General features: G+C 41.8%; 1 protein-coding gene across 2 annotated transcripts; it reads left to right on the top strand.

The window, feature by feature from the left end:
- The first annotated feature begins 1,022 nt into the window (after window positions 1–1,022).
- Window positions 1,023–26,770, top strand: MBTPS1 (membrane bound transcription factor peptidase, site 1). 2 transcript variants are annotated; one of them, XM_032195564.1, is made up of 23 exons: window positions 1,023–1,055; window positions 2,779–3,267; window positions 4,793–5,050; window positions 5,434–5,637; window positions 5,998–6,108; window positions 7,343–7,452; window positions 7,832–7,948; window positions 8,032–8,099; window positions 9,149–9,251; window positions 10,045–10,196; window positions 11,251–11,412; window positions 12,014–12,158; window positions 13,241–13,429; window positions 13,970–14,142; window positions 15,008–15,123; window positions 17,635–17,791; window positions 18,685–18,809; window positions 19,816–19,893; window positions 22,289–22,429; window positions 24,054–24,185; window positions 24,455–24,581; window positions 25,247–25,377; window positions 26,410–26,770. In XM_032195564.1, exons 2-23 carry the CDS (start codon window positions 3,081–3,083, stop codon window positions 26,604–26,606), a joined length of 3,183 nt encoding a protein of 1,060 aa, XP_032051455.1. In that variant the 5' UTR covers window positions 1,023–1,055; window positions 2,779–3,080; the 3' UTR covers window positions 26,607–26,770. The 2 variants fall into 2 exon arrangements, with proteins under 2 accessions (XP_032051455.1, XP_032051456.1); XM_032195565.1 differs by lacking the exon at window positions 1,023–1,055 and adding an exon at window positions 1,133–1,155.
- The last annotated feature ends 398 nt before the right edge of the window (window positions 26,771–27,168 follow it).

Here is a 27,168-nt window from a genome sequence, read left to right as displayed (position 1 = left end):
TAAAAATCTTAATTCTTAATACAGTGAAACCAGCCCCCCCCCTTTCATGACGGTGAAAATGCCTAGTATAGCTGCTGGGTTGCAAAGGAAGAAAAATGATAGTTGGTTTACTGTACAACTGCAATTTTTTTGTGTCAAGGGGAGCTCTCTCCCTTGACATTTGTTCCTGTTGTGCTCCTGCAACCCAGAGTACTCCTTTCTGGGGGGAAGGAGGGAGAGGAGCAGGCAAGGAGGGCAGGAACTCATTAGTGTGTTTGGTCTGTGTGATCTCTGGTTAGCAGACCACACTCAGCTGGCCCTGACAGCTGTTTGTTTCAAAATTATGCATTAGGTGTGCGTAAGAATGACTTACATGCGTTCAGAAAGGGGATTTAAAAGAGGCTGGGTGAAAAATGCATTTATTTTTAGCAAAGGCTTAAATACTGCTATGAAACTGGATAACACTTCTATTGCTGTACTTTGTGTTTGGCTTTGTCACTCCCTATTAACAGTATTGTTTCTTCACATTTCCTTACAGGAGTTAAAGTCCATTCAGTTATATCTGAATAATCTGCTTTTCAAAGAACTGTTCTCCAGAGTAATGCAGAGCAGCAACTCCTTTCATTTTTGAATATGCAGGAGAACACAGCCTGTGTATTTAGAATTGCTCTTCCCAAAAGCAATCATGTTATACAGCTAAGAGCAGTTAGTCAGCTACAGGGGTATTAAATGCGCGCACTGTTAAATAATCGCCCAGCAGCTGTTTGTAATTTAACCATCTGAAGCTCTGACCCACTGAAAAACGGGGCAGAAGAACAAAAAATTCTTCAGCTAGTCAAACACGTTTCCCTCTTAAACTGTGCTCTTGGTACTCCAGGAGCAGGCGGGCGGTGGGACCCTTCTTTCCCCTTCGGCGATTTTTAACCAAAACCGACCGAAATCACTCCAGCCCTGAGGGCGGAGCGGGATCGCCTCAGCGGCCCCGCGCCGCGCATGCGCCGGGCTCTCGCGAGAGCTGGGGGGTAAACAGGGCACAAAATGGCGGCGGCGGGGCCCGGGGCGGCGGCGGAGGCACGGTGAGGGCGGCGGGCGGGCGGCGGCCGCGCCCTGAGGGGCTACTGCATCCTCTGTGCCCCCTCCGTGCTTGTGGGGAGCGCCGCGCCCTCAGAGCGAGCGGTAAACGGGCCGGGGGTAGCTGCTGCTTGCGCTCCCGGTGTCTGCACCCCTCGGTGTTTGCAGCCCCGCTTCGCTGCGGAGCCCGCAGCCGCGCTCCGGGGGCTGCTGCCCGGGGCTCTCCCGGGGTCTTCCGCACCTCAGGCCGGCCGCTGCCCCACAGCAGGGGCCGGGGGCTCCCTGCGAGGCCTCGGGCAGGCGGTAACGGGCGGTGAATAGCGGAGAGAACCGCGGGCAGAGCGCCCCCGGGCCCGGCCGGCACCTCCGGGCTCCGCTGGGGGTCCCAAAATTTTTGGGGGGAGGGCGGCTCCGGGGGCTGCTTTTGCGGGCACGGACATGTCCCCATCTCCCTGTGTGTTATGAGGGAGTCACACGCTCCGCGTTGTCAGCACGCTGCTCCTTCGCTCGGCTTTCCCTCAGATGCCATAGTTGTGTTTATTTTATTTTATTCACCTGCGCGGTTAGTTTTTGTTTTTATTGCCGCCTGGGTTGTTAGGCCGTGAGGCGATAAGGTGTGCAGAGATCAGCTGGTAGAGTCCCATGACCGCCTTCAGCTTCGGGATGAAGAGAAAAGTTTGTAAGCGCAGCTTGGTGTTATCCCTCAGGTGGAAAGAGAGGGAAATGCTGCTGCTGTGACAAAGAAACACTTCAGGGTTTTAAGAAAGAGGGAAGTGGCAGCTGTCACACGAAGACTTGATGCATTTTGTGCAAGGATTTGCTCTGGGATTGGTCCCACATTCTCCTGAACGAATTGAGGTCCTTAGGTCCTTAATAAGGCTCCTGCTTTTCAGTCCCGGTCGCTGTGGGGCTGTGTTGTTCTCTGTGGCTTTTCCATGTGGTCTGGCAGACCAGACAAAAATGTTTCTCTTCTTTCATATTTTAATGGCTTTTTAATTATCATTTGGTGGTTAAACATTAGGATTTTTTTTTTCTTTTTCTTGATTATTTATTCTGCTTTGGAGTGCAAAGGAAGGAAGCTTCCCTTCCATGTGGGAAACACTTTAAATGTTTAACTTCACATTACTGCGTTTCTAAGCTCTGCCCTGATGTTCTCAGGTTGTGGTAATGCACCTCAAGAAAACTTGAAAGGCTTCTTTCATGCTGGTAATCTCTTTTCAAGTATAGGGACTGCAGATTTGCTTCCTATAACAATATTTCCTGTCCTCACCAGCTCCTGAAATAGTATTTAAACCTGATTCTCCTTGTGTCAAATTATGTACCGTAGCAGTACTTCCATCAACAACGTTCCTGATGCAAAGGCAAAAAAAAAGCCACGCTTTTTTTGAGTGTCTATGGATGCTTTTTATCATGCTAGTACTTTATATTGCTTTTTATTTTTTTCGTTTTAATAAGCCTTACGTGTCATTTCGTTCTTCTTATTCCACCTACGCAAAGGGTGGTAGAGTTTGGTTGTCACTGCTGTCTGTTCTGTTGCCAGGTGAATACCTGTGTATTTCACAGATGCTCTGGTGTGAGCCAGGAAGAGACTCGAGCATTCTTGAAAAATTGCTAACTGAAACACACGCGCAACTTTTTCCTTGCTATTTCTAATGCTAGCTGACAAATGATCTTCTGTGATTTCCATGCTATAACTTGAAGCTAACTATTTTCTATCTTGCCTTGCAGGTTGGCTTGTAAACAACTTTGCCAGTTCTTCTAGGGAGTTAACTTTGCCATCAGCAATGGAGTACAGGACTCAGCTACCATATCCCAAGTGACCACATCTTTCAGGACAAAATGGAGAAGAAGCGTAGAAAGAAATGAGCCTGTTTATTAGGCTTTACCTCAAAAGACCATGAAATCGATACTTTGGACACAGCTTTAAGAATATCCAGTTGAGCAGCACAGTGAAAGCAGTGTTTACTGAAACAAAAATGAACTAGTTTATAAAGAAGAAAAGTGTGATTTGATTATATGGAATTCTTGGAATGAGACCATTTTCTTCTATGACCATGAAGTTTGCAAACATCTGGTTTGTTCTGGTTGTTATTTTACTCTGTGGCAAACAACACTTCAGTACCAGGCTAGGGAATTCCTCCCATGAGGCTCACATATGTCCTGGATGTTCTCGTCTTACTCTAAAAGTGGAATTCACTTCAACAGTCGTGGAACATGGTAATAGAGCTAAGCATTAAAAAAAAATCTGTGTGAAGTTCAAGGGCATGTTACTGGACTGTGGTGTTTGTGCAGTTGTAATATTCAGAGACTATATGAGTAGATCTGCTAACTTATCTGCATTTAAATTGAGAAATTTTTTTCAAAGGTTCTTGGTTTAACCTGGCACAAAATTTGAACGTGAAGAGGAAGAGGGGGGAAGTAAAGAGTAGGTTAAAAGTGAAAACAGAGTGTGAAGGCTCTGATGGGCAGGTCTGGTCTAGTCACTTTGGTGTGCTTAGTAGTTGTTCGCTGACCTGCTTGGTGGTATGGTTAAGGCTCTCATGACCGTAAGAGGGCCACAAAGGAATGAGAAAGACGAGAAATGTGTGGGTTTGTCAAAAAAAAGTTTGAAAGTAATAGTATGTTTGTGAAGAAATAAGAAAGATAAGTGCAGAGGGAGCTGATGAAAGGCAAACTAAGGCTGATACTGCTCCTGAAATGGCAAAGGGGAGCAGCAGAGCAAAGGTGGGTGCTGAATTGGGGAAGGTCTGTGAGGCTGGACAAAGCAAGCCAGTGAAGAGGCAGGGAGAACAAACAGTAACAGGATGTAGAATGCAGTCTGTTGGCATGGGCAGCTCTGTGCCTGCAGAACTGCAGGATGAATTTAATGAATGTGTGGTCTATGAATGGCAACAGGTTGTGGAGGAAGGATGAGCAATAAGCTCATATCGTTTGCAGTGCTTGCAGGGTGCACAGCTGCCATTTAGGACAACATCTCTGCTGTATCTGAAACTGTGGGGTCACGTAATGTGCTGACTCACCTGATTCAGTATCAGAAGTCAGTAGCTGAGTTGTCCTTAATTCATCCCTCGACCCTGTGTCTGGTTATTCCCTTGGGTGCCCATAATGTGCCCCCAGTGAAGCTATGTACCTACACATGCACAAGAGACCAGCAATGACATCTTGTGCATTTGTTAGCCAGAGGCTAACTGAGGTAAATGTGGCTGTGTATGCTGGGGCTGCAGTGCACCCACGAGTCCCTAATCCAGGTCAAGGACTGGGCTCTTGGGGACAGCTTTGTTTTTTGTGTGTCATAGGTGGTGCCAGTAATTTCCTCTAAAACTCAATACTGTGTGGAGGCTGGATGATTTTAATTCATGCATGTGAAGAAGCATATTGAATTGGCATATCAAACTGACGTATATATGAGTAGATATGCCGATATAAACGTCATCTTGTACTGCTGGATGTGACAGTAAACTTGTTCCTTCTCCCTACTCACCTCACTTGTTTCACCTTTCCATGCTATTTACAATTCTGCCTTCCTTTCAAAGGTCTTTATAATATTTTACAGATCTCATCATGCAAAAATTTTACGTAGTACACAAATAAATTGCAGACCTGTAAAAGCAAAAAAAAAAAAAAAAGTGCCTCAAGTTGTGATTATTAATTCTGCATAAAGAAATGTTGAGATCTTTACGAAGTGCATGCATAAGTAAGCTACTTTAAACATCAGTTCTAATGATCTGTGTTCTTGTTCCAGAGTATATTGTGGCTTTTAATGGATACTTCACAGCTAAAGCTAGAAGTAAGTTTATTTCAAGTGCACTAAAAAGCAGTGATATCGAGAACTGGAGGATTGTACCCCGCAACAACCCAGCCAGTGACTATCCCAGTGATTTTGAAGTGATCCAGATCAACGAGAAACAGAAGGATGGAGTACTGACACTAGAAGATCATCCAAACATCAAGCGAGTAACACCTCAGCGGAAGGTCTTCCGATCACTCAAATATTCAGACTGTAAGTAATGCTATGTGTGGTTGCATGAGATCTGCTTTGGAAAAATTTAGGACTGTTGCATAAATGAGAAGTGTCTTACAGTTTTTCTTTAACTTAGAGCAATCTGTTTGTTTGCCTACGAATTACTGGGGTCTTGCCATAACTTTCCTAAAGCACGGCAGTGAATCCATCTCCAACGTAGAAAAGTTTCTTTTGCAGCAGTCAGTTAATAGACATTATGGATCAGTATATTCCTAGTGGATAAAGTGGAAGCTTTCACTTTGACACCATTAACGTATCTAGACAAAAATAAATCTGTAACAATGTGATGTGGATATTTGCATAAACAGCAAATCTTTTGTTTTTCCTCATACTTCTTTTTTTCTTGTCTGAATCCTACATAGCTGATCCTATGTTGCACTGCAATGAAACCAGATGGACTCAAAAATGGCAGTCATCTCGTCCCTTGAGAAGAGCAAGTCTTTCTTTAGGTTCTGGCTTCTGGCATGCCACAGGTCGCCATTCGAGCAGGCGTTTGTTGAGAGCTATCCCACGCCAAGTTGCTCAGACTCTGCAGGCGGATGTCCTCTGGCAAATGGGTTACACGGGTATGCCGTTGTTTGTTGATTTAGAATAACTTCCTTTGAGAAGCAAGTGAAGCGCAAGGAAATGTCAATTGGCTGATAAGCATTAATCTCGTTGGATGCCAGTTCCGGAAAGGTTGAGCAATGCTTTGTCTTGAGGTGCCCTGTATGCTTACAGAGCGCTCGTGTGTGTGTGTGTGTACTGTTCTTACGAGGAAGTAGTCGTGGTTTCTGATCTGTGGCTCAATTTCTGCAATGGAGTAAGAGTTTTGTTTTAAATCCACAACTTAGTGAACGTGCAGATTAAACATGGAAGTATTCATTCACTTGGCAGAACACATTTGTTATGAAGCTGAATGAAAAACAATCCTTTTCTTTTATTAGGTGCTGGCGTAAGAGTAGCTGTATTTGACACTGGGCTGAGTGAGAAACATCCCCATTTCAAAAATGTAAAGGAGAGAACAAACTGGACAAATGAGAGAACCTTGGATGACGGTGAGTTACTGTGCATAGCTGGAAGACCCTTCCTGAAGGTGATGAGTGCTATTTCGTGTTGCAAAGCTGCTCTTGCTGCTGTGGTGGCAACACATCTGTTAACATCTGTTGAAACTATATGTCTTGAGATTTTATGCTTAATTTTTCAGTATCCTGAGTGCTTTGTACTCTTGCCAAATTCAACAAATAGCATTAAGATTCCAAGAGGGTGTTGCGTGTGCCTCCTTTAATCATATGTGGTGTTTCATCATAGCTTTTGGAAAATGTCAGGGGAAGAAAACATTGTGTTCTGCTGTTTCACAGTGCATATGTATTTCCGTACTTAGGAGGGGGAGTATGTTCCTTCTTTACTGTGCAGTCTGAAACTAATTCAAGATTCGCAAGCTTTCTGTATTTTTTTTTCTAGTCTATATAGTTTTCATAGCATTTGTCAATGCTGGCTCATAGCCGTTGACATTCCAAAGAACATTTTATTTTCTGCAGTGTATTTGTGTTCCTTTTTCATGTGTTGGCCCTAACTTGCTCTGACCGTGTGCTTTCACAGTTACTCATTTCATACGGTCTGGGTCAGTGAGTCAGCTGGCAATTTAATGCAATCAGAATTCAATGCGTATATGTATCTTGCTCAGTGTTCTGTGCACCTCCATGGTTTTATTAAGCACAGTATTTCTTTGCATTGTGGCACCTGCTTTTGGTCACACTTCCTCTTAGTGCTATGGCCAGATGGTTGCTGCACAGGCAGATTTTGAGTGTGTAAATATAGAGCAGGCAGTCCCCTAAAGAAAAAACACCTTATTTTGTGAGGAGAGGAAAAAAATGTTTTCTTGTCATATTTTTCACCCTTAACCGAAATATAATTATTGCAGAGGCAGAATAAACCTCTTTTTAGAAGTTTACATATGCATATGCTAGCCTGGTGACTTGCATTTCCCAAAATAATTTGTTGTGATTCCCTTGTGTGGCTCTTGGTGTCGTTGATGGCAATTAGGTCTAGGAACAGACTGTGGAGTGTGCATTGCTCCAGGTTTCATCAGCTGGAAATTCTGGCCCCTCTGAATTCGATAGCAAAATGCAATTTAAGAAGATGAGAATTGAACCCAGTGTTAGCAGTTTGTTGTGAAGTGTGTTGGATCAATGTGATTTATAGTATAGGTGTTGTTTAACAATGAAAATCCTTAACAATGAAATGTTTTGTCTTCTAACATCTTATTTTGTTCACTTCTGTCTGTGATAGGTTTAGGCCATGGGACTTTTGTAGCAGGTGTGATAGCCAGCATGAGAGAATGCCAGGGATTTGCTCCAAATGCAGAACTGCACATCTTCAGAGTGTTCACCAATAACCAGGTAGCAACTTTACAGGTGTTTTAATTTCTGCCTTTTAAGATGAATGCTGTTTTAATCCTTTTCTTTGAGAATACTGCAAGTACTTGAAAATGTTGATATATTGTCTTTAAGTGAGAAGGATACATCTTTCTAGTTAAAAGAAGCTTACTACAAGATGTCTTAATTTCCAAATCTGGTATATTTTTCAGAAATAACGTGTTAAAGTTTTTTATAATGTTGAAAATAAAAACATATATTGAGCACTAGAAATACTAGGAAACTGCCGTTAGTTTCATGCTTTCTATTTGTGTTGTTTCACATCATCTTTCTGAAGTCTGTGTTGTCATGGAATCACTAGATTTTTCCATTGATAGCTTTTGTTTTCTTCTGTCTTACACAGGTCTCATATACATCTTGGTTTCTGGATGCCTTTAATTATGCAATTTTAAAGAAGATAGATGTACTGAATCTAAGTATTGGTGGACCAGACTTCATGGATCATCCATTTGTTGACAAGGTTAGTATGAGGAAATAGTCTTCTTGTTTGTTCAAAATGGTTTTTGGTGGCAGAGCCTTGTTGTAAATGCTGTTTGTGTGTAGGTATGGGAGCTGACTGCCAACAACGTGATCATGGTCTCTGCAATTGGCAATGACGGCCCTCTGTATGGGTAAGTTTTGGTGATCTCTTGGGTTCTGATGGACGAGGATTTGTTAGAGCTGGTCCAGAGGAGGGCAATGAAAATGATCAGAGGGCTGGAGCACCCGTGCTGTGAAGAAAGGCTGTGAGAGATGAGGTTGTTTCTCTTGGAGAAGAGGAGGCTCTGGAGAGACCTCACTGCAGCCTTTCAGTACTTCAAGGAGGCTTACAGAAAAGATGGAGAACAACTTTTTACGTGGGCAGGTGGTGGTAGGACAAGGGGGAATGGCTTTAAACTAAAAGAGGGGAGAGAAATTAGATGTTAGGAGGAAATTCTTATCTCAGAGAGTGGTGAGGCACTGCAACAGGCTGCCCAGAAGGGTTGTGGATGCCCCATCCCTGGAGATGTTCAAAGCCAGGTTGGACTAGACTCTTGGCAACTTGAGTTAGTGGGTGACAGCCCTGCCCATGGCAAAAGGAAAAAAAGGCATATAAGTTCTTACATGGTTTTGGAAGTAGTTGTACTTGTACTGGAGGGTTTTCTCTCCTCCTTTTTGCTGTAATCTGTTTATAGAAAGTGACCAAAGTTAGACTCCCATTTCTCTCTCTATCATTTGCCTTAGTAATACATTTGAGAATTACTTAGGTGAATATTTTTCATTCAGACAGTGAAAAGTTAGTAAAAGAACAGCAGGGCTTCCAACTGATACTGCCGCAGTAGTAGAAGCAGACATCTTTGAGAACAGATCTCAGACTTGAAGAACGCAGAAGGATCAAGCAAGAATTATTTGCAGTGTATTTGTAAAATAGATGCCTAAGAACAGATTTATTTTTTTGTCTTGAAGATACATGGTTTGGTGTAAGTTACATGTGAGTTACTAAGTGCTTGCGAAGTTGCTTTTAGTGATAGAGCATAACTGTCTTAGGCAGGACCAAAGCTTGTTTCTGTGCAGTTTAGATAGAAAGAAGGCCTGACAAAAATCTGATGGCAACGTGCCCTCTATCTGTATAAAATTATGGCTATGGTAATGTGTTTTTTTTTTTCTTTTTATTGTCTTGCTAACTCCCATCTTGTTCTAGGACTCTGAACAACCCGGCTGACCAGATGGATGTGATTGGAGTAGGCGGCATTGACTTTGAAGACAATATAGCTCGCTTTTCATCTCGGGGAATGACCACTTGGGTAAGATACTTTAATTGTGGCCAGCCACATGTGCAACCAAAATAAGTGCTTTCAAAAGGGAGCCTTTTTTAGAGGGGTAATCTCATGCAGCTGGTGTGTGTGGAGTGAACAGTGATAGAAGATTTCATGGAAGCTAGGACTTGTAAGAGAATGATGTAAGACCTGAAGCAAGAAGCTTAATACTCTGTCTGGGAGTACTCATCATTAATGTTGGCCCCTCTTGACATTTCTGATGTATTTCTAAAATGCCCAGTGCCTTCTGAATCATAGTTTGGAGTTTCTTGTGAGGACAAATCACTGCAGAAATGAAGCCAGCTCTTTTCCTTAAATCCTAGGCTTCCCTGGTGCTACGTGTAACATTGTGCTTACTTCATATCCTTTCCATTTGCTGTTGACCGTTGAACTGGGGTGACTGGTACCACACACATGATTTCAGATGAGGTTGCTTTGTGATCTTGATTAAGGACACTATTATGTACTAGTTTCTGTTTATACTGCTTCTCATTAGCCAGGTAGCAACGTGGTTATTGTTTAGTTGGTAGTTTCATGCTCAGCTCAGATACTGGAGGATCTGGCAGTAATGTTGATGTCCCTTTCCTGGGTTGAGGATTTGCCGTACACAGTTTAAGCTCTTCTTTAAGTGTTAGATGACATTCCCTTATGTGGAACTGTAGCTGATTTACTAAATTATTTTACTGCTGAATTACCTGTATTAGTCATTTTAAATGCCCAAATGAAGCAAGCAGTGTTTCTAATGTATTAGGGCACCAATCCATCTGTTCTCTTTTCACAGGAGCTGCCTGGAGGTTATGGTAGAGTGAAGCCTGATATTGTTACCTACGGCTCTGGTGTGAGAGGTTCTGGTATGAAAGGTGGATGCCGCTCTCTCTCTGGGACAAGCGTAGCGTCTCCTGTCGTAGCAGGAGCTGTGACCTTGTTAGTAAGGTAAGGCTTAAATAAGAGTCCCTTACAAGATTCCAATACAGGAGGGTCATTTAAAAAACAAACAAACAAACCAAAACAAAAAACCACCAAACAAACAAAAACAAACCACAAACAACCTTGAAGGAACCCTCCAAATGAAACTAAATGGTGTTTACATTTACAAAAACAATCTCAAAGCACAGAATTGGTTTTCTCCTACCTGAGGCATTACTTTGTCTGATTGCTGATTGGCTCTAACCTTTCTGGGACTGTTTTGAATAACTATGTATTTGAAAATATAGTTAGGGACAGCAGTTTTACAGAGTGAATTCATTAAGTGTTTGATCATTTTGAATTGCTTTTGTTGCTTGTGTAGAAGAACAGCTACTCAGAAGAGGCACCTACAGCAGGTAGCTATCTAAATACTCGTAAATTTTATTGTGTGGGCTTTTATGATTATTATCCGGTTGCGTAAGTTATCTGTTGCACGTGGAAGAATTTAAGAGGAAGATAGGAGTTGCAAGTCTCTACTTTGTACTTGTCACTGTGACTACCTAAAGATGAGAGAAGAGTTTTTCAAATACAGAACTCTTATGTCCAAAATTTGAAGTAATCGTTGTATTTCCTCTGTAAAATGATGCATTTTTCTTTGGATAACAAAGCTATTTCTGCCCACCTCCCACCCCTGAAAGAGATACGCAGAGGAACATCCCAGCAAGTTGCCAGTTACAGAGGGTTGGATTTTCAGAATATTCTATTTAGCATGTAAAAATACTACCCTGGTTATAATGACAGTTGGTTATAGAGCACATTGTCAGGATGTAATTGATGTAATAATACTGGTTTTCAAGAGAAATTTGTCAGAAAATTGTCACTTCTATTTTCATCTTCAGCAATGCCAGTGAGAAATCAATTAATAATGGACAAGTTGGAACTGTAGATATTCACAACAACCTAATTTTTGTTTGCATTTGCTTTAAATGAAATGACAACTTCAGGCGGAACAGTAGGCAAGACAAGCAAGAAATTAGAATAATAAAGGCCACCTAATGTGATCTATTGTTTCCTATTTCAGCACAGTTCAGAAGCGTGAAATGGTGAATCCAGCAAGTATGAAGCAAGCACTTATTGCATCGGCACGGAGACTTCCCGGAGTCAACATGTTTGAACAAGGACATGGCAAGTTGGATCTCCTGAGAGCTTATCAGATCCTCAACAGCTATAAACCACAGGCCAGGTTAATTTTAATCCTCAATTAATCAACAATGTACTATAATCTGCTATATTTCTGTTAAGAGAGCAGGTGATATGCCAGAAATTCAGTTAAGCAACCCATGCTTATGCAACAAAGAACTTGCATAGATCTTACGTAATCCTGAAGCATGGATTTTGACAGGAGAGGGGATAAAAAGTCATTGTATTCTACTCAGGTTAGAGCAGTGTAGGGGCTTGTAGTGTCTTTGAAAGATGAATTTACTTTCTCTTCTAGGCTCAATTTAAGTTCTCAGATGTTATGAATAATGCCACCTAGAACAAAATGGGACAGTAGTCCAATTTTAGTTTTCCAGAATGAGAACGTTCTCACTGTGCTGAAAAGTTTCTTTTGCTTTGTGGAGAAAAAAACACCATGAAACTTTAAAATAAATAAATAAATAATAGAGGGGAAAGGAAGATTTGGACATATTTGGGAAGTAAGATGAGTGCTTGAAACAGTAACTATGACTGGCATGTTTTAGCTATAATTTTTTCATACATCAGTTTTGTATAGCAGCCTGTACCCCTACTGTTTTTTTTTTTTTTTTTTTTTTTAATTTTGCCTCTTGTCTCTTTGCTTTTAGTTTGAGTCCAAGCTATGTTGACTTGACAGAATGTCCCTACATGTGGCCCTATTGTTCTCAGCCCATATATTACGGAGGGATGCCAACCATTGTTAATGTTACTATCCTTAATGGCATGGGAGTCACTGGGAGAATTGTGGACAAGGTAAGAGTCAGCGTTGTTCCAAGTCCTGACTATTAACATTACTACAAGTTTCCCAGAAAGGATTATTTTACCTATACATTTCATAGAACAAATAAACTTTGTTACTGATGAGAGCAAGAGATACAGAGTGTTTGGTTTTAAAGGACGCACCCAGATTAGTAAGACTTGTCACCATGAACTATCTGCAGATTTTCCAACAGTGTGCTGGTTTCAGGGGCGTGTAGTACTTTGTCTTCGTAAAACCAGTTTGGATTGATTCCACTTAGAGATCTCTTTGTGTTCTGATAGCATTTAAGATCTTCTGGGTATTCTTTCCTCATCTCTTTGGTCTGGAGCATAAGAAATCTCAGTAAAGGATCCTGATGTTATTAATTGTGCCTCTGATGTGGTCAAAACAACCTGAATGTGTTGGGTTATCGAGGCCTGTTGCAAGATCTGTTATTTTATACCAGTAATGCTGAACATCTTTGTTGAAAAGAGAGGATTAAACTTTTTTTTTTTTTTTGATTAAACTTTAAGTAAGGTTAAATATAGAACAGATAGGTAACTTGTCCCAAGTTACATAAGGCCTGTATCTCAAAAATTTAGCCAATATAAATGAACTTAATTTCAACATGGTAGTGTGAATCCCAAAGCCTGTTTTGTATTCGAGCTTTACACTAAAGGGTATAGAAGCTCTTATCCAATATTGTTAGCTAATTATAATGTTCAGACACACCTAGTGTGATCTGCTTGAATCTCTTAGAGCCATAACCTGTTTTGTTACAGAAAGGAAAGTTCATGTCTTTGCCAATACATTTTCACATAGGACCCCAAAACATTAAATTGGGTGCGCTTAGCATGCTGTCCATAGAGCTGCTTAGAGTCCTGCCTCTGAAAGGTGTACGCTTTGGATCATTAAGGCTGTCATGGTTACGTTAATTTGTTGGCACAACATGTATCTTTTTGGACTTTTTGTAATTTGGCATTATCTTCAGAAAAGCTAAGATGGGTTATTCCTGTGGGCAGAGGAGGGGGGCTGTGTGCACAAAAATTAGTAACTTCAAGTACCGCCTTACCAATGTCCTGTCTTCGTTTCACAGCCAGACTGGCAGCCCTACCTCCCACAAAATGGGGATAATATTGAAGTGGCTTTCTCCTATTCCCCTGTGTTGTGGCCTTGGTCTGGATACTTAGCAATTTCTATCTCGGTAGCGAAGAAAGCAGCATCTTGGGAAGGCATCGCTCAAGGTCACGTTATGATCACAGTATCATCTCCTGCAGAAAATAAAGTGAGTTCTGTGTTTTGTTTGTGTGTGTGTGAAGTGGTGGTAATTATTAAAACTCCTTCACAGTATACAGATAACTTATTTTTATGGGATTAGTCTGGTCCTGTAATTTGATGCATAAGTTAAATTGGGGTCAAGGAATTTAGGAGTACAAATAATGATCTTCTTAATGTCATTTTTTTTTTATTATGAATTCTAAGTAACATGTTTTGAAAAAGAGACAACTGAAGTGTCTTTCTCACAGAACCATCCTTAAGTTCCTGAGAACTTTCCGAGAAAATTTTAAGGTTTTGAATGTTTAAATCAAATGACAGTAGTAAGGTATTTCAAGTACTTTACATTCTGAGCAGAAATATAAGCTGTTGAGTGCAGAAAACACAATGGTGATACAAGACAAATGTCAGCTCTTGGTTTCCAAAGCTGGTACTGGTTACTAAAAATAGACTTGATACTTCTGTTTTTCAGTCTTTTACACTCCACAGTTAACTGGTGAATGTTTAAGTGGGGGAAATGAATTTCACTGTGGTTTGTTCTGTCCTTCAGTCTAAGAACGGTGCAGAGCAGACGTCAACGGTGAAGCTTCCAATAAAAGTGAAGATTATTCCTACTCCGCCTCGTAGCAAGCGAGTCCTTTGGGATCAATATCATAATCTCCGTTATCCACCAGGATACTTCCCCAGGGATAATTTGAGGATGAAGAATGATCCATTGGATTGGTATTTATCTCAGTTTCTGTTAAATCAGTATTTCTTGATTGTGTATTAATGATAGAGAATAACTTCACTGAATGCCAGAGGCCCCTGGCCTTTTTCAGTGTGCCATGGAAATCTCTTAGGTTCTGCATGCTTTTTTCTGCAGGTTTTTGTTGTTGTTCTCTCTGGTTTTTGTTTCATATGAAATGGAAACCTTTTTAAATACCCATTTAAGACACTCTTTGTTTGTTGTTTTTTTCCCCTGTGTTTTTTTTTTTTTTTTGGTTTGTTTTCAAGGCATAGTTCCTTTCTGCCCTGAATCTATGATGATTCTGAGATTTCTCCCATGGAACTGAGGGAGACACTTTATTAGCTGCTTTTTTTTTCCCACTTATTTAAAATAAAAAAAAAAAAAAGAGAGAGAAATTGGAAAGATTGAAGCAAGGAATGGCTGACCAATTGTCTAGGAACTTCTCTGCTGATGTTCAGCAATTATTTACAGGTTGTCCTGTGCACTTCTTCTAGTTAGTGGTTAAAACTGCTCTTACTGGTTCTTCATTGAGGAGGAAGTCCTGTGAAGAGGATCTGGTTTTAATGCAGCAGTGCTTCTCTGTGACGTGCTGTAAATATACAGAACTGTGCTTTGTAAGGGATGTTCTCAGTCTCTGGCTTTGATTGTATTACCCAGCTTCGTAGCACTCAGAACCAGTCTCGTTTGTGGAAAAAGTTTGCAAAGAAGGGATGGTAGTTGGAAAACCACTGGTTATCATTTGAAACAAATGGACCATTCAGAAGCTAAACTAGGAACTAATCTGTAATTACAGGATGTAAATCCAATTCCTCTATGCCAAATTAAAATGTTTTCAACAATCTTTTTTCTTGTCCTAAGGAATGGAGACCACATCCACACAAACTTCAGGGACATGTACCAGCACCTAAGAAGCATGGGTTACTTTGTTGAAGTTCTTGGTTCCCCGTTTACATGTTTTGATGCAAGTCAGTATGGTAAGCACGTGCTAATTGCCTTGTTCTCAGCACTGTTAATTTCTTCCTAAAATGGCCTGTGTTTTAGAAGACCGAAAATGTTGTGGGGAACTGAGATAGAATGCTAGATAGAAAAATATTACAGCAGTGGATGTATCTGTTATTTATATGCTAATACTAAATTGTGCAGTCTAGTAGAATTAGTGCAGTTCTGTATCCTTATCTTGAAAAAACAAGAAGGAAAACACACCTCTGAGTAGGTTAAAAGCCCCTCTGCATTCAGTCCCACAGAGGTAGAACTGAATTTGCTGGGTTTTTGCACAGTCAGAATGAAGCACGGGTGAACTGCAGACTGGAATTGAAAGTGTCCATTCTGTTTTCTCAGCAGTGGTGTTTTTGAAACTTTGGTCTTTGTGGATAGATAAAACAGGGCAAAGTATCCTCTACAGCCCTGCATGCTCTCAGACCAGTGTAGTTCGTTTCTTCTGTGTTGGATTTAGAGGTTTGATAGATTTGCTAGTCAGGAGGCAAACTGAGCTGTCCATGGTCTTTTCTGCTTCACTATGCCCTTCTAGTTAACCCTGACAGGCTCCAACAAGGTCCTCTTCTTCTTTGGTCTGGGGTGTTTCTCCAGTGGATTGTAAAGAGAAGAGAGTGCGTTTTCCTGACAGTTCTGTAGTTCTGGAAATGAGGTCTGTAGTGATCTTCTGTTTTTCTTGATTCTTCAGTAAATATCGCACTGTTGTTTTTGAGCTCAGCAGATATGCAACTGGAGACAGAAGTGGTAGCCCTTAAAAGCATAATAAAATAGTTTGCTCTGAGACCTCTAGATTTATTACAAGGGCAGGTCTGCTCTGCGTGCACAGATTTGACAGCTACAGCTCATGTTTCTCCTTAGGAAGATGGTAAAGCTAAGAGACTGGCTTTTAGATTGCCAAAATAGACTAAGGTGGGAGATGAGTGCTTTCTGTGCCTGAAAAATGCAGGTAGGTAGAGGTGAAGGAGAAAGCACTTAACGAGGGCATGGAACAGAAATATGCAAGTGGAATAAATTTGGTACATGAAATGAGGAAATGGCTGAAATAGTCTTCTAATAACTCTGGTGAAGCTCTGCAGTAGAAGCAGTGGGGGGCAAATAATGTGGCTCAGAAACAGTCTAAATCTGTTTATAAATAGCTACATGACAGGTGTGCTTGCAGGGGAGTAGACTTGAAGCAGAGACACCTCTTCCAATCTTGCAACCCACGTTGAATGAAGTTGCTTTGGAATTGGAATAGGTAGCAGGACTTCATGTGATCCTGGCATTTGCTGGCACCTCTGAACATGGATGTGTTGTTGGTAGCGCGCAGTGGCAGGATGGCTGAGGTTGCAAGGGTTCAGTAGAGATACCTAGTCCCATCTCTTACTCAAAGCAGGTTTCTGAGGACGGTGCCCAGCCAGGTTTCGAGCATCTCCAAGGATGGAGACCTCATGACTTCTTTGGGCAACCCATTCCAGTTTTGTCTTACGTCTAAATGGGGTTTTCTGTATTTTAGTTTGCACCCATTGCCACTTGCCTTTCACTGGCCACCACTAAGAATAGCCTGGCTTTATCGTCTCTGCTCCCTCCCATCAGACATTTATTTATACGCGTCAGTAAGATTCTCCAGGAGCCTTCTCTTCTCAAGCCTAAACAATCCCAGCTCTGTCTTTCTCCACATGTCCACGGTTGTTGTACTGGAAGCAGCACCCCAGAACTGTCTGACCACTGCTGGGCAGAGGGAAGAACCTCCCTCATCCTGCTGGTGGTATTCTTCCTAATTCAGCTTACGATGCTGTTGGCCTTTGCCACAAGGGTGCATGAGTGGCACACGGTCCCATTTGTTACCCAGCAGGTCTCCCAGGTCCTTCTCTGCACAGCAGCATCCGAGGGTCAGCCCATACAGGTACCGGTGTACGGACTTCCCTGGTGCAGGACTTTGCATTTCCCTACATTGAGTTGTGCAGGGTTCCTGCCATCCCATTTCTCCAGCCTGTCAAGGTCCCTCCGTGGAGCAGCTTAACACTGTGGCCCATCTATCACTTCTCTTTAATTTATATTGTGCGCAAACTTGCTGAGGGTGCACGCTGTCCTGTCATCCAGATCCTTAACCTGGTTTCTGCAGGACCTTTATCAGAAGGCTTTCTAAACTTTCTAAACACTGACTGTTACAGAATTGGCTGGGTTGCAAGGATCACAGGACTTAATCAGATTGCTCAGGGTATCATCCTGGTGAGGTTTGTGTCATCTCTGAGGATGGAGATTCCACCACCCCACCGAGCAATCAGAAAGTGAAGAAGCAAGATGAGTTAATATTTAGGAGTAACCTAAAAGCACAACCATATTTTTAGGGAATAAAGTATTTCTTTTCCTGTTCGTGCTTTTCAGTCATGAGTCATGCGGAGACAGTTGTGCAAAATATCCACTTGTGTTAATTTTTGCATGGGTTGTGTTAATACTGATAACATGACAACAAACAGGCTGGTGAACTCTGGTTTTGCTTTTACATGCAGGGACTTTACTGATGGTGGACAGCGAGGAAGAGTATTTTCCGGAGGAGATCACCAAGCTGAGGAGGGATGTTGATAATGGCCTCTCGCTTATAGTGTTCAGTGACTGGTACAACACATCTGTGATGAGAAAGGTCAAGTTTTATGATGAAAACACAAGGTAGCTATTTCTTTAGTTTCTGTAGGAAATACAATGTCATAGAACTGGTGTTTTATGGACATAAATGTCCTAAAAACCCCAAAGGGGATACAGTGTGCCTTAGTACCTGCGGCACCTGTTGAGCTGCCTCTAAGAAGGAAGTACCTCAAGAGCAAAACTGACCTTAAGCTGCAGAGCTTAAGGAGAATAGCTTCCTATTTTACCGTGATCCTGAAACCACCCTTGGTAATGTAATCTTGTTTTTAAAGCCCAGGAAAACGTTTACAATAGAAAGAAGTAAAAAATTGGAGACTGGCAAAGAAAAATTGAGACGTTTTCACTTTGGACAGCAGAATAAAAAAGAATTTTTATTCTTTAGTGATACAGTACTTGCAGGCTGTATCACTGGGATGTGCAGCCAATGTTGAAATTATTCCAATATGCTTTATAAAGGGAAAATAAATTAATACCAGTAGTAATGGTAAAGACCTTTTTAATTACTGTGGTTTCAGCCTGTTTTATGTTAAGATATAAAGATCTTTCTGCAACTTGGGAGCAAGTAACACTGCTTCATTAGAAAAAGTTAGAAGCAAATGACATGACTGTGACTTTGCCTCATCATAGCCGAACAACAAACCTAAGACTTTCTTTGTAGCAAAACAAAGTTTTCTATGGAATGGAATGTAGTGAGAGCTTTACAACATTAATATTACGTTACTTCTGCTCGGAAGGATAGATGTCAGAGAGACAGCTGCTCACGTGCCCCGGAGTTAAATGAGGCTTTGAGAGTTTTGAGTTCATTATTTTAGTGACTTGAAAAAGTCTGTGTGTGGAGAGAGACCTGATTTTTCATAACACAGACTCTAGGAGTACCTTTTTTATACTAATTAACTGTGTTACGCTTATTTTTATAGACAGTGGTGGATGCCTGATACTGGAGGTGCGAACATACCGGCTCTCAATGACCTGCTGTCTGTCTGGAACATGGCCTTTAGTGACGGGCTCTACGAAGGCGACTTCACCCTGGCAAACCATGAAAGTGAGTACTGGAGTCCCTTGCCTAAAACAGGCTGTGAACAGCAGGTGCTTGTTTGGAAAATAGTTCCTGTGAGGATCAGCTTGAGTGAGAGTTGAGGGAACTGCTCTGAAATTGAGTGAAGAGAGTGATAAGTATGCTTACGTGATTGTTTCCTGCATCCAATAAATTTTCAGACAAGGTAACAAATGTCCTGAGTTTATGGTTGAATTCCAGGAGAAGGATATTCTTGGGGCATCCGTATTTGTCTGTACTATAAATACTGCTTGCCGAGATGAAGCCTTGGGTTAGTCGTAGTTTTAGTTTTGCAGTTAAGTGGAAATCTTAGATTTTGAAGGAAGAAAATCGATTGGGAGTCTTTCCTTGGGATACTCCAATTTAGATGTACATCAAAGCATCCTAAGAAGCTTTGTAAATCCCTGTTCTCGTGATCTTTTGAATCGATTTCCCTGAAATGAGTGTGTTTTACTAGTTTCAAGTTCAGACTTTGTGGTTAGGGCACAGGTCCATGACCTGATTGCTTTCAGACTTTCTAGGTCTAGCCAGTCTTTATTATATTTTTTTCTGACCGAGTCACTTGATGTTTTCATGCTTTGTTTCTAAATCTCTGCCTTCCTACTGGTTCGTTTGGAATGTGTATGTGAAAAGAGAAGGCACAGGGGGCTCTGTACGCTCCCCAGCACTGACTGAAGGAGACAGGTTCTCTGTATAAATAATGACTCTTAGTGCGAGCTACTGCCTTTGATGAAGCTTTTCAGCTTAAAAAAGGCAGTGTTAGTCTCATAAATGGAAAAGCTTGAAAGCAGTACGTAGAGGTGAACCTGGAAAACGTGCACTTAGAAATAAACGCCTTATCTATATGTTTTGGTCAAAATACAGAAATTCGGATAAATGTTAAATGTTCCTGGGAATACTTTCTTCTGTGCTTGTTTTGCCAGCTCACTGAATTAGGTGGAAAGGGGGAAGCGTCACTTTTAGTCTGTAAATGCAGTTTTGTGATGTCTTTCAGTGAATTACGCATCAGGATGCAGTATTGCAAAGTTTCCAGAAGATGGCATCGTAATTGCACAGACCTTTAAGGATCAAGGTATGCTTTTTCTTCTTTGCGTTTTAAGTAGAACCTGTTAGTGCAAAGCAGAGTTACAAAGGTGCAAAAACTGGAGTGAAAAATGCATTAAGAGGCTGGGTATTTTTTCATTTTGTGTAAAATGTGCAGTTGGATATCTAGAGGAAGCTGCAATGTGACTGTATACACAGTTTTTATATAATACAGCAATATTCAAGTGCATATGTGAAGTCTTTTGTTGTTTGCTGTATGTCAACACATCTGCATGTGTGTGTGGCTTTAGGGGAGGAGATTATGTTCCTTGTCCATGCTTCTTGCACCTTGCAAGTGATACCATAATATATATGTATGCAGAATTACTCTAATCATTGCCAAAATTGGTTTAAGTGTTATGGTAGCTGTGATCTAAGGGTGTAGGTAAAGATTTTGTTAGACAAAGTTTCGCCTACTACCTACTAGATTTTCACAAGGGAAGCATTTTAGGTGCACAGGAAGCCTGAGCTTTCAGACAGGAGTGATCTGTTCCCTGTGCACATCGATTCCCTTAAGTTTTATCGTAATACCTTTGAGTTGATGAGGTACTGATTCAGAGCTGTAAGAACAGCAGGCAACAAAGACCTGTTTTTAAGAGCCTTTAGGAAATGCTGTGTAGAATACTGGTCAGTCCTAGCTGACCAGGACTCTTAATGATATCATGGGTCAGGTTTGTGTCTGTGGATGTAGAGGATTTGAGTGTGGGAGCAGAAGTGCGTGCATAGCTTCTGCTACAAGCCAGAAGCTGTCAGAGGAGATGAGAAAGTGCACTGGAGTTTTGGGTGACTTAGTGTGCAATAGGCACATGTGATTACTTAATAGAGAAATGTTCTGGAGCAGTAAGGAGCTCATCCATGTCAGCCTTTGGGAGACCAGGTAGTACCCCTGAAATGCTCTGTGCTGATGGCTTACGTATTTCTGTGTGAGAGAGGGAGGGAGACAGCATTTGACAAGTAGCCTGCTGCACCTGCTTTCTCTGAATCCTTTTCGTTTCAATTCATGAAACAAAAGAGCTTGATGTTTTGCTTCTGTTCTCTGAAGGCAGCATCTAAAGTAAAGGAGACTAAATACTTGACTCAAATACTTTGAGGTTGGTCATCTTACTGTGTTTTTTGAAGTGGGTGTTAGAGGTGGGAAGCTTTTCAACCTAAAAATCAGTTTTCTACAGAATTCATTTTAGTATCTTCATGAATTGGGGTGTTTTCTTTCTTGCTGTTTATGGCAGCCTTCAAGTTTACTGGAGATAAAAGCAATTGGATAGATTTGTCAGATGCAAAGGGCAGATTTACAGCCACGTGTCCACTGGGTTTTGCTGCACATACCCATTCATGCCACGAGACCTTCCTTTGGTTGCTTTTTCCATGTTTTTCATTCACTGATTAAAATTGTAAATATTTTGCAAATGTGTTTGAAGTTGCCAGTTTATTCAGTCATGTGCAGTGCTTTTGGATGCAGGCTTTTAAATGATACTTCCAAATTGCTGTTTGTAATACTGGTGCAAGTGTTTCAGAAAAGGCTTATCTCTGAACTGTGGCAGGGCTGGATGTAACAAAACCTGGCTCTACCTGCCAATTCAAAGAGCAGCTGGGGTGAGGAGGGAGTGCAGTTTGCCAAAGGTTGCTGTAGAGGCAAAGGTGGGAAAATTCATGTTACTTTTTTTTTTTTTTTTTTCCTTTTGGCATATGTATCCTCACTAAACAATACTTCTGTTTGTTCCTAAATTGAAAGCTGAGCAGGTGAAGTACAAGGGAAGTGGGTACTGCAGAGTTGCAGAGAGATGCAAGCCCAGCAGTCTTCAAGATGGGCTTTGACTGATCTAAGTCAAAGTCCTTGTCTTGCAGCTGCTGCTTGCAGAGAGACAGATGCTGTTTCATGGAAATTCCCTATTCTCTTTTTTGTTCCGTAGTAGGCTTTCTTGTAGGAGAAGGTAGGCATGACAGCAGTATGTTGGCAAAGAGCAGTATGCGTTGTGATGGCTGATTTTTAAGTTACCTTGTTCTGTAGACTTCTGCAGGACTAAAACAACATAATGTGATTTTTAAGGTAGATCAGCTTGATTTAAAACTTGGTGCTGAAAATATTAGGATTTTTGATTTTGGAATGTTGAAGTTCATCCAGGATCTGATGCCTTTTATTTGCTTCTGTGCGAAAGAAGGAAAACATTGATGTCAGCAGAAAACTTCACAATCAGGGTCTTGGAGCAGTTCGATTTTTATCTTAACACCATGTCTGTCTGTTTTTTTTTTTTTTAAAAAAACATTTTGCATTTATCTGTGACACAAAGACTGGCATAGCTGCGTTTGTAAGTTTGCAATGTAGACTGTGTTGATCTGTAGAAAACTTGACGTTTTGCAGGCTCTGAAATTTTTGTGCTTTCTTTTAGGTCTTGAAGTTTTAAAACAGGAGACTGCTGTAATTGAAAATGTCCCTATTTTGGGACTTTACCAAGTTCCTTCTGAAGGTGGTGGCAGAATTGTTCTGTATGGTGACTCTAATTGCTTGGATGACAGCCATCGACAGAAAGGTGTGTACGTTTGACACGCAGAAAGAATTATTCTCTTAGCAAGTGTCTTGTGGGTTTCTTACAGCTCTCCCTAGAAACAGCTGCTTTCTAGGGAAACTCTAAACATTCCTATGCGAGATTTAGCTTCATTTCCGTGGAACTCTGCTTAAAATGCTGTCAGGTGCAGTTGTAACTGGAGTGTGCCCCATAAATTATATATATATGAGACCTAAGATATTTATTTATTTATTTATTTAGGTCTTTGTCACTGATACTTGAAAATGTTGGGCTTCCATCCCTTGCCTAATTTATTTGAGTTTAAAGAAACTTACTGCCAAAGTGAGCTTTCCATCTTTAGCTCATTTCTGTCTTTTTCAAACATCTTCTTTAAAGTTTTTCTGGTTTCTCCTTGTCTGTCTTTGGATGGGTTCCAGTGACTTGCTGTAACACTAACAGATTGGTGTCTCTTGTGCAGCTTTGAATTAAGTAATAGAATAATGCTCTGTGACCTCCTAATGCTGGTAAATTCAGTGTGACCTATGAAGCAAGGAAAAAGTGGAAGGCTCTAAAAAAATCCTTTAAAGTTAGCTTTTAAGTTGCGAATCAGCAGCTGTGTCTCCTGCAGAGACATCAGTAGCTTTAGCTGAAGTAAATTCCTAGCATTTGTGAATATAAATCCTTAAAATCTGATTGACCTCTTTAACAATCAAAGGTGAAGGTTTAAGGGACACCAGGATTATGAAGATTAATTCCCATTCCCAGCCAACTTTTCCCTGGGTTGAGAAATTCTGAGAAAAGTAGTTTCGCTGTATGGTGGAAATGGCTGGAAAGACACTGTCCCACTCCTGAAAATTGAAATTTCAGGGGACTGTGGAGTTAACCAGGTGGAGTGCATGTGCATTAGAGGTAGCTCCGGCTTAAGGCAGCAGTAATTCAGGAGAGAATCAACACAAGGTTTCGTATGTTGTTGAAGTGCAAAGGAAAACCATGATGAAGTATGTTGTGTGGTCCACAACAGGCTGGGGACCAACAGCTTTTGTTGGTACTGCTTTTCCTTCAGCTGGGGTGTAGCCAGAACCTCTCCCCTTCCTTTTTTTTTTTTTTTTTTCTTAAGCTTGGGAAAGCAAATGAGTCAGAACTTTCCACTGGGGGGGGGGGAACTACCTTGTTTTTAATTTTATTTGCAAAGTATTTATTATGTCATCTTAAAAATAAATAAATAAATAGTTGCTTCTCTTTCCCTCATATAAATAATATCAGAAGCCTAGAGCTCCCTGTATTTCCACTGGAAAAAAAAATGGTAATTTTTTTGCAGGAGCTTGACTGGCTCTGTCCAGACTGGAATTCCCATATTTAAGACGTGATTTTATGACTTTCTCCCCCAAAAGAGCCTGATTTGGTACACAAGACAAGAAATTTTCAGACTGAACGTATTAATGTTGTGTTTGTGTAGTGTTGGAGGAGGAGGGGTTAAAAGTTGCATCTTTCTAAAATCAGGCTTAGGACTTCAAAAGGAGAATAACAAGAGTGAGAAATTCCTTGTGCTTCTGAATGCCTCCATATCCTGTTTAACAGAAAGATAAGCCATTTGAAGTGTAGCATAATGCCTGTTTTGTGCTGGGGCCTGGGGCTGTGAAATCCACAGATTGCTTCTGGCTCCTGGATTCCCTCCTGCAGTACACCTCCTACGGGGTGACGCCGCCAAGTCTCAGCCATTCCGAAAACCGCCAGCGACCGCCGTCAGGAGTGGGCGCCTCTCTCCCGGAGCGGATGGAAGGTGAGAGCCTCACTTACCGAGCAGAGCCAGCACCCGACGGGCTGTCAGGGTGGAATTTGAGGCAGACCAAGGCAGACCCTTGAATTATGTGCCACTAGGGCCAGCTTGGGGCGAGCTCTGTAATTCTAACTGGGAGAGTTAGCGGTGAGTCAGTACCATAACGAGCTCCTGGTTTTACAGCAGCTCTGGTTAGGCAGAGGGAGATGTTGGGAACTCTCTTATCCTCCCAGTCTCTTGGTAACCCAGTCTGTCTCTGCTGTGAATCGCAGGTAACCATCTGCATCGATACTCAAAGGTGCTCGAGGCTCACTTGGGAGACCCTAAACCCCGTTCCCTTCCTGCGTGTCCTCACCTCTCCTGGGCCAAACCACAGCCTTTGAATGAAACTGCTCCCAGGTTTGTCTCTCATTTCTGTACAGAGTCTTGCTTCTAAGTTCGGCAGAAGAGTCATTTGTTCCGTCTGCTTTTACAATGGACAGCTGGAATTCCTTTCCTAGAGAAACACCAGATTGTAGAGAGGAAATGATGATGAATGCCTCCTCAGTGAGTGATTCTGACTCACCTGATGGTTACACTGTATTGTACGAAACCGACTGATTTTAAAAATAGCTTCACAGGTCAACACACTGTTATGATTGAGTGATCCCAACTTAAAGGGCTTGCGTAAATACATCATCACCACGTGCTTTTGAAATACTTTTCTGAAGCACTTTCTTGGATAGCTAGCCCAACTCTGCCTTGTGGTGTATTTTTTGTCAGTCACTCAAAAGCAAATGCGTCAGCATGCTTGTCTGTTAAGCTCCTAATGGTAGCTTTTGGTAGTCTGCGTGCAAGAAAGAATTGCTGGTAAACAGTTGTTGGTCTAAAAGTGTCCCTGTGACATCTGCAGTGAACTTTGGAGGCCTGCAAGCTGCAAAACATAAAGAATGGACAGGATTGTGGTTTGGGTCTGAATTAGTGAGTAAGGTGCAGGTTTCAGCAAGGTTTCTACGGATGTTTCTACAAAGTTCCTTGTGTTACTGAAGTACGTGGGCAGACGTCTGTCTTTGAATTTCTTCTAGCAACCTTTGGAAACATCAGAAGTTACTATCAATTGACCTTGATAAAGTGGCCCTGCCCAGTTTTCGACAGAACCGACCCCAAGTGAGACCTTTGTCCCCTGGCGAAAGCGGAGCATGGGACATTCCTGGAGGTAAGGGTTGGAAAGCTGGAACGATGTTGTTTTGCTTACTTTTTATACAGGCTTTAAAACAAACAAACACCGAGCAGACCGAGGGAGGACACGTGTTTCCTTTCAGTTGTGAAAATCATGCAAATACGAATAGGGTTGTGTTGTAAGAGACTGATGGGGCCAAAGATAAATATATCTACATATGAATAGTTTAATCAAAAGGAGTCATGGCATACAGGGAATAAAATTTTTGCTGGTTGCTTTTTTGGCCAGACCAGGCTTATTTTGGTGCTGTTCAGACCTGTGGTAGGCAGCAGCAGCTCTGTCTTTGGGCGCTGTGTCCTGGTAATACAAAACCTCCTAATTAAAATTCCTTCTGTGAGTGCACAGATGCAAAAGCAGAGTCCAGAAGGGTTTTTCCTGAACAGTGCTTTGGGGAAGGTGTTAGGCAAACAAATGATGTAGAGCACTTGAAACAGCTTTAGTGTAATGGTGCTCTTCTTGTCAGCTCGGCACCGTGAGCCCAGCTGGAAGCTGTCTAAAAGCCTCACGCATGCTCTTTTCCCAGCCCGAGCTGCGCGACCAAATGGTGCCTTTAAAAAGGAAGGGCTGTGCAGCTCGTCCTTGCTGCGTGCACGTGCAGTCTCTGGAGCAAAACAAAATCCCTTTTCTCATGGCGTGAGGGTTTGATGGCATTTATAGAAAACATTTAGTGGTAAAGTTACGATCAAGTGCTTGCATCTCTTCACTTGTAATGCAGAACAGAAGGTGGCTGTTGCAGGGGAAATCTGGGTTATGCTTTGATGTTCCAAAGTAGGTCAAGGTGGAAATGCTGGTGCTTTTCTGTGAAGTTAGTTAGCATCCTGTCTTATTTTCACTAATTGGTCTGCAGTTGTTAATCTTCCTGTCTGAAATGTAATCTGATTATGGCTGTTTTGTCTCGGAATAAGAACTGCCATCGGATCACTTTGCTAGATAGCATTAACGCTGCTAAGAAGTTGCAGCTCCTGTGGTCATTTGTCACTTCCAAACCTCTCTGCTCTGCCTTTCTAGGTATAATGCCCGGACGGTACAACCAGGACGTGGGACAGACCATTCCAGTCTTTGCTTTCCTTGGTGCCATGGTGGTTCTGGCGTTCTTTGTGGTGCAGATCAACAAAGCGAAGAGCAGGCCAAAGAGACGGAAACCGCGAGTGAAGCGACCGCAGCTTATGCAACAGGTTCATCCACCAAAGACGCCTTCTGTGTGAGAGCTCTCGCTTGCCAAAGATGACCTCCTTCTACCAGTTGCTTTCCTGGATGGTCGGTCACTCCCAGTGAAGGAGCAGCGAATGCGGTGATCGTGCTGGCGCTACGCATCTGACATCATCTCATAGTCTTTGGTTTCTGGAGAGAAAATAACAGGACCTCAGTTGATCATTTTGTACAGTTGATCATTTTGCTCAGTTTGTACATAAAACTGCAGCTTTAAGCAGCCGAACCCACCAAAGACTTGAATACTGTTCAGAAGGCTGCTTAGTCACTACATAACCCATGAGGGGGAAAATGGACCTTTTTTTTTGTAAGCTGACCAAACTAAAATTTATTTGTTTAGAGGCTATTTTCTATATTTATTGTTGGGGAGGGCGGGGGGAAGAGTCACTTTAAGAACCTCTGCTAAGGGAACGCAAGTGCATTTTTTGGATGGGATGCAATTTTCTAGAATGCTCTAACGCTGAAGAGTGCAACTTACATTGGTAAAGGAGGGAGGGGGCAGGAGGGACTAGTACAAATCGGTGAGACATAGTCCTGCAGTTTATTTTTATAAAGCCA

The sequence above is a fragment of the Aythya fuligula genome, chromosome 12 (genome assembly GCF_009819795.1).
Source record: "Aythya fuligula isolate bAytFul2 chromosome 12, bAytFul2.pri, whole genome shotgun sequence".
NCBI lineage: Eukaryota > Metazoa > Chordata > Aves > Anseriformes > Anatidae > Aythya > Aythya fuligula.
Note: the sequence above shows the minus strand (reverse complement) of the source record. Positions and strands in the feature narration are given on the sequence as shown.

What these genes read in the sequence shown, in the direction of transcription:
- MBTPS1 (XM_032195564.1), top strand. Translation starts at nt 3,081, where the DNA reads ATGAGACCATTTTCTTCTATGACCATGAAGTTTGCAAACATCTGGTTT. An exon ending in ATCATCCATTTGTTGACAAG is followed by an intron (nt 7,949 to 8,031) that starts GTTAGTATGAGG and finishes GTTTGTGTGTAG; the next exon opens with GTATGGGAGCTGACTGCCAA. An exon ending in TGACAGCCATCGACAGAAAG is followed by an intron (nt 22,430 to 24,053) that starts GTGTGTACGTTT and finishes TGAAATCCACAG; the next exon opens with ATTGCTTCTGGCTCCTGGAT.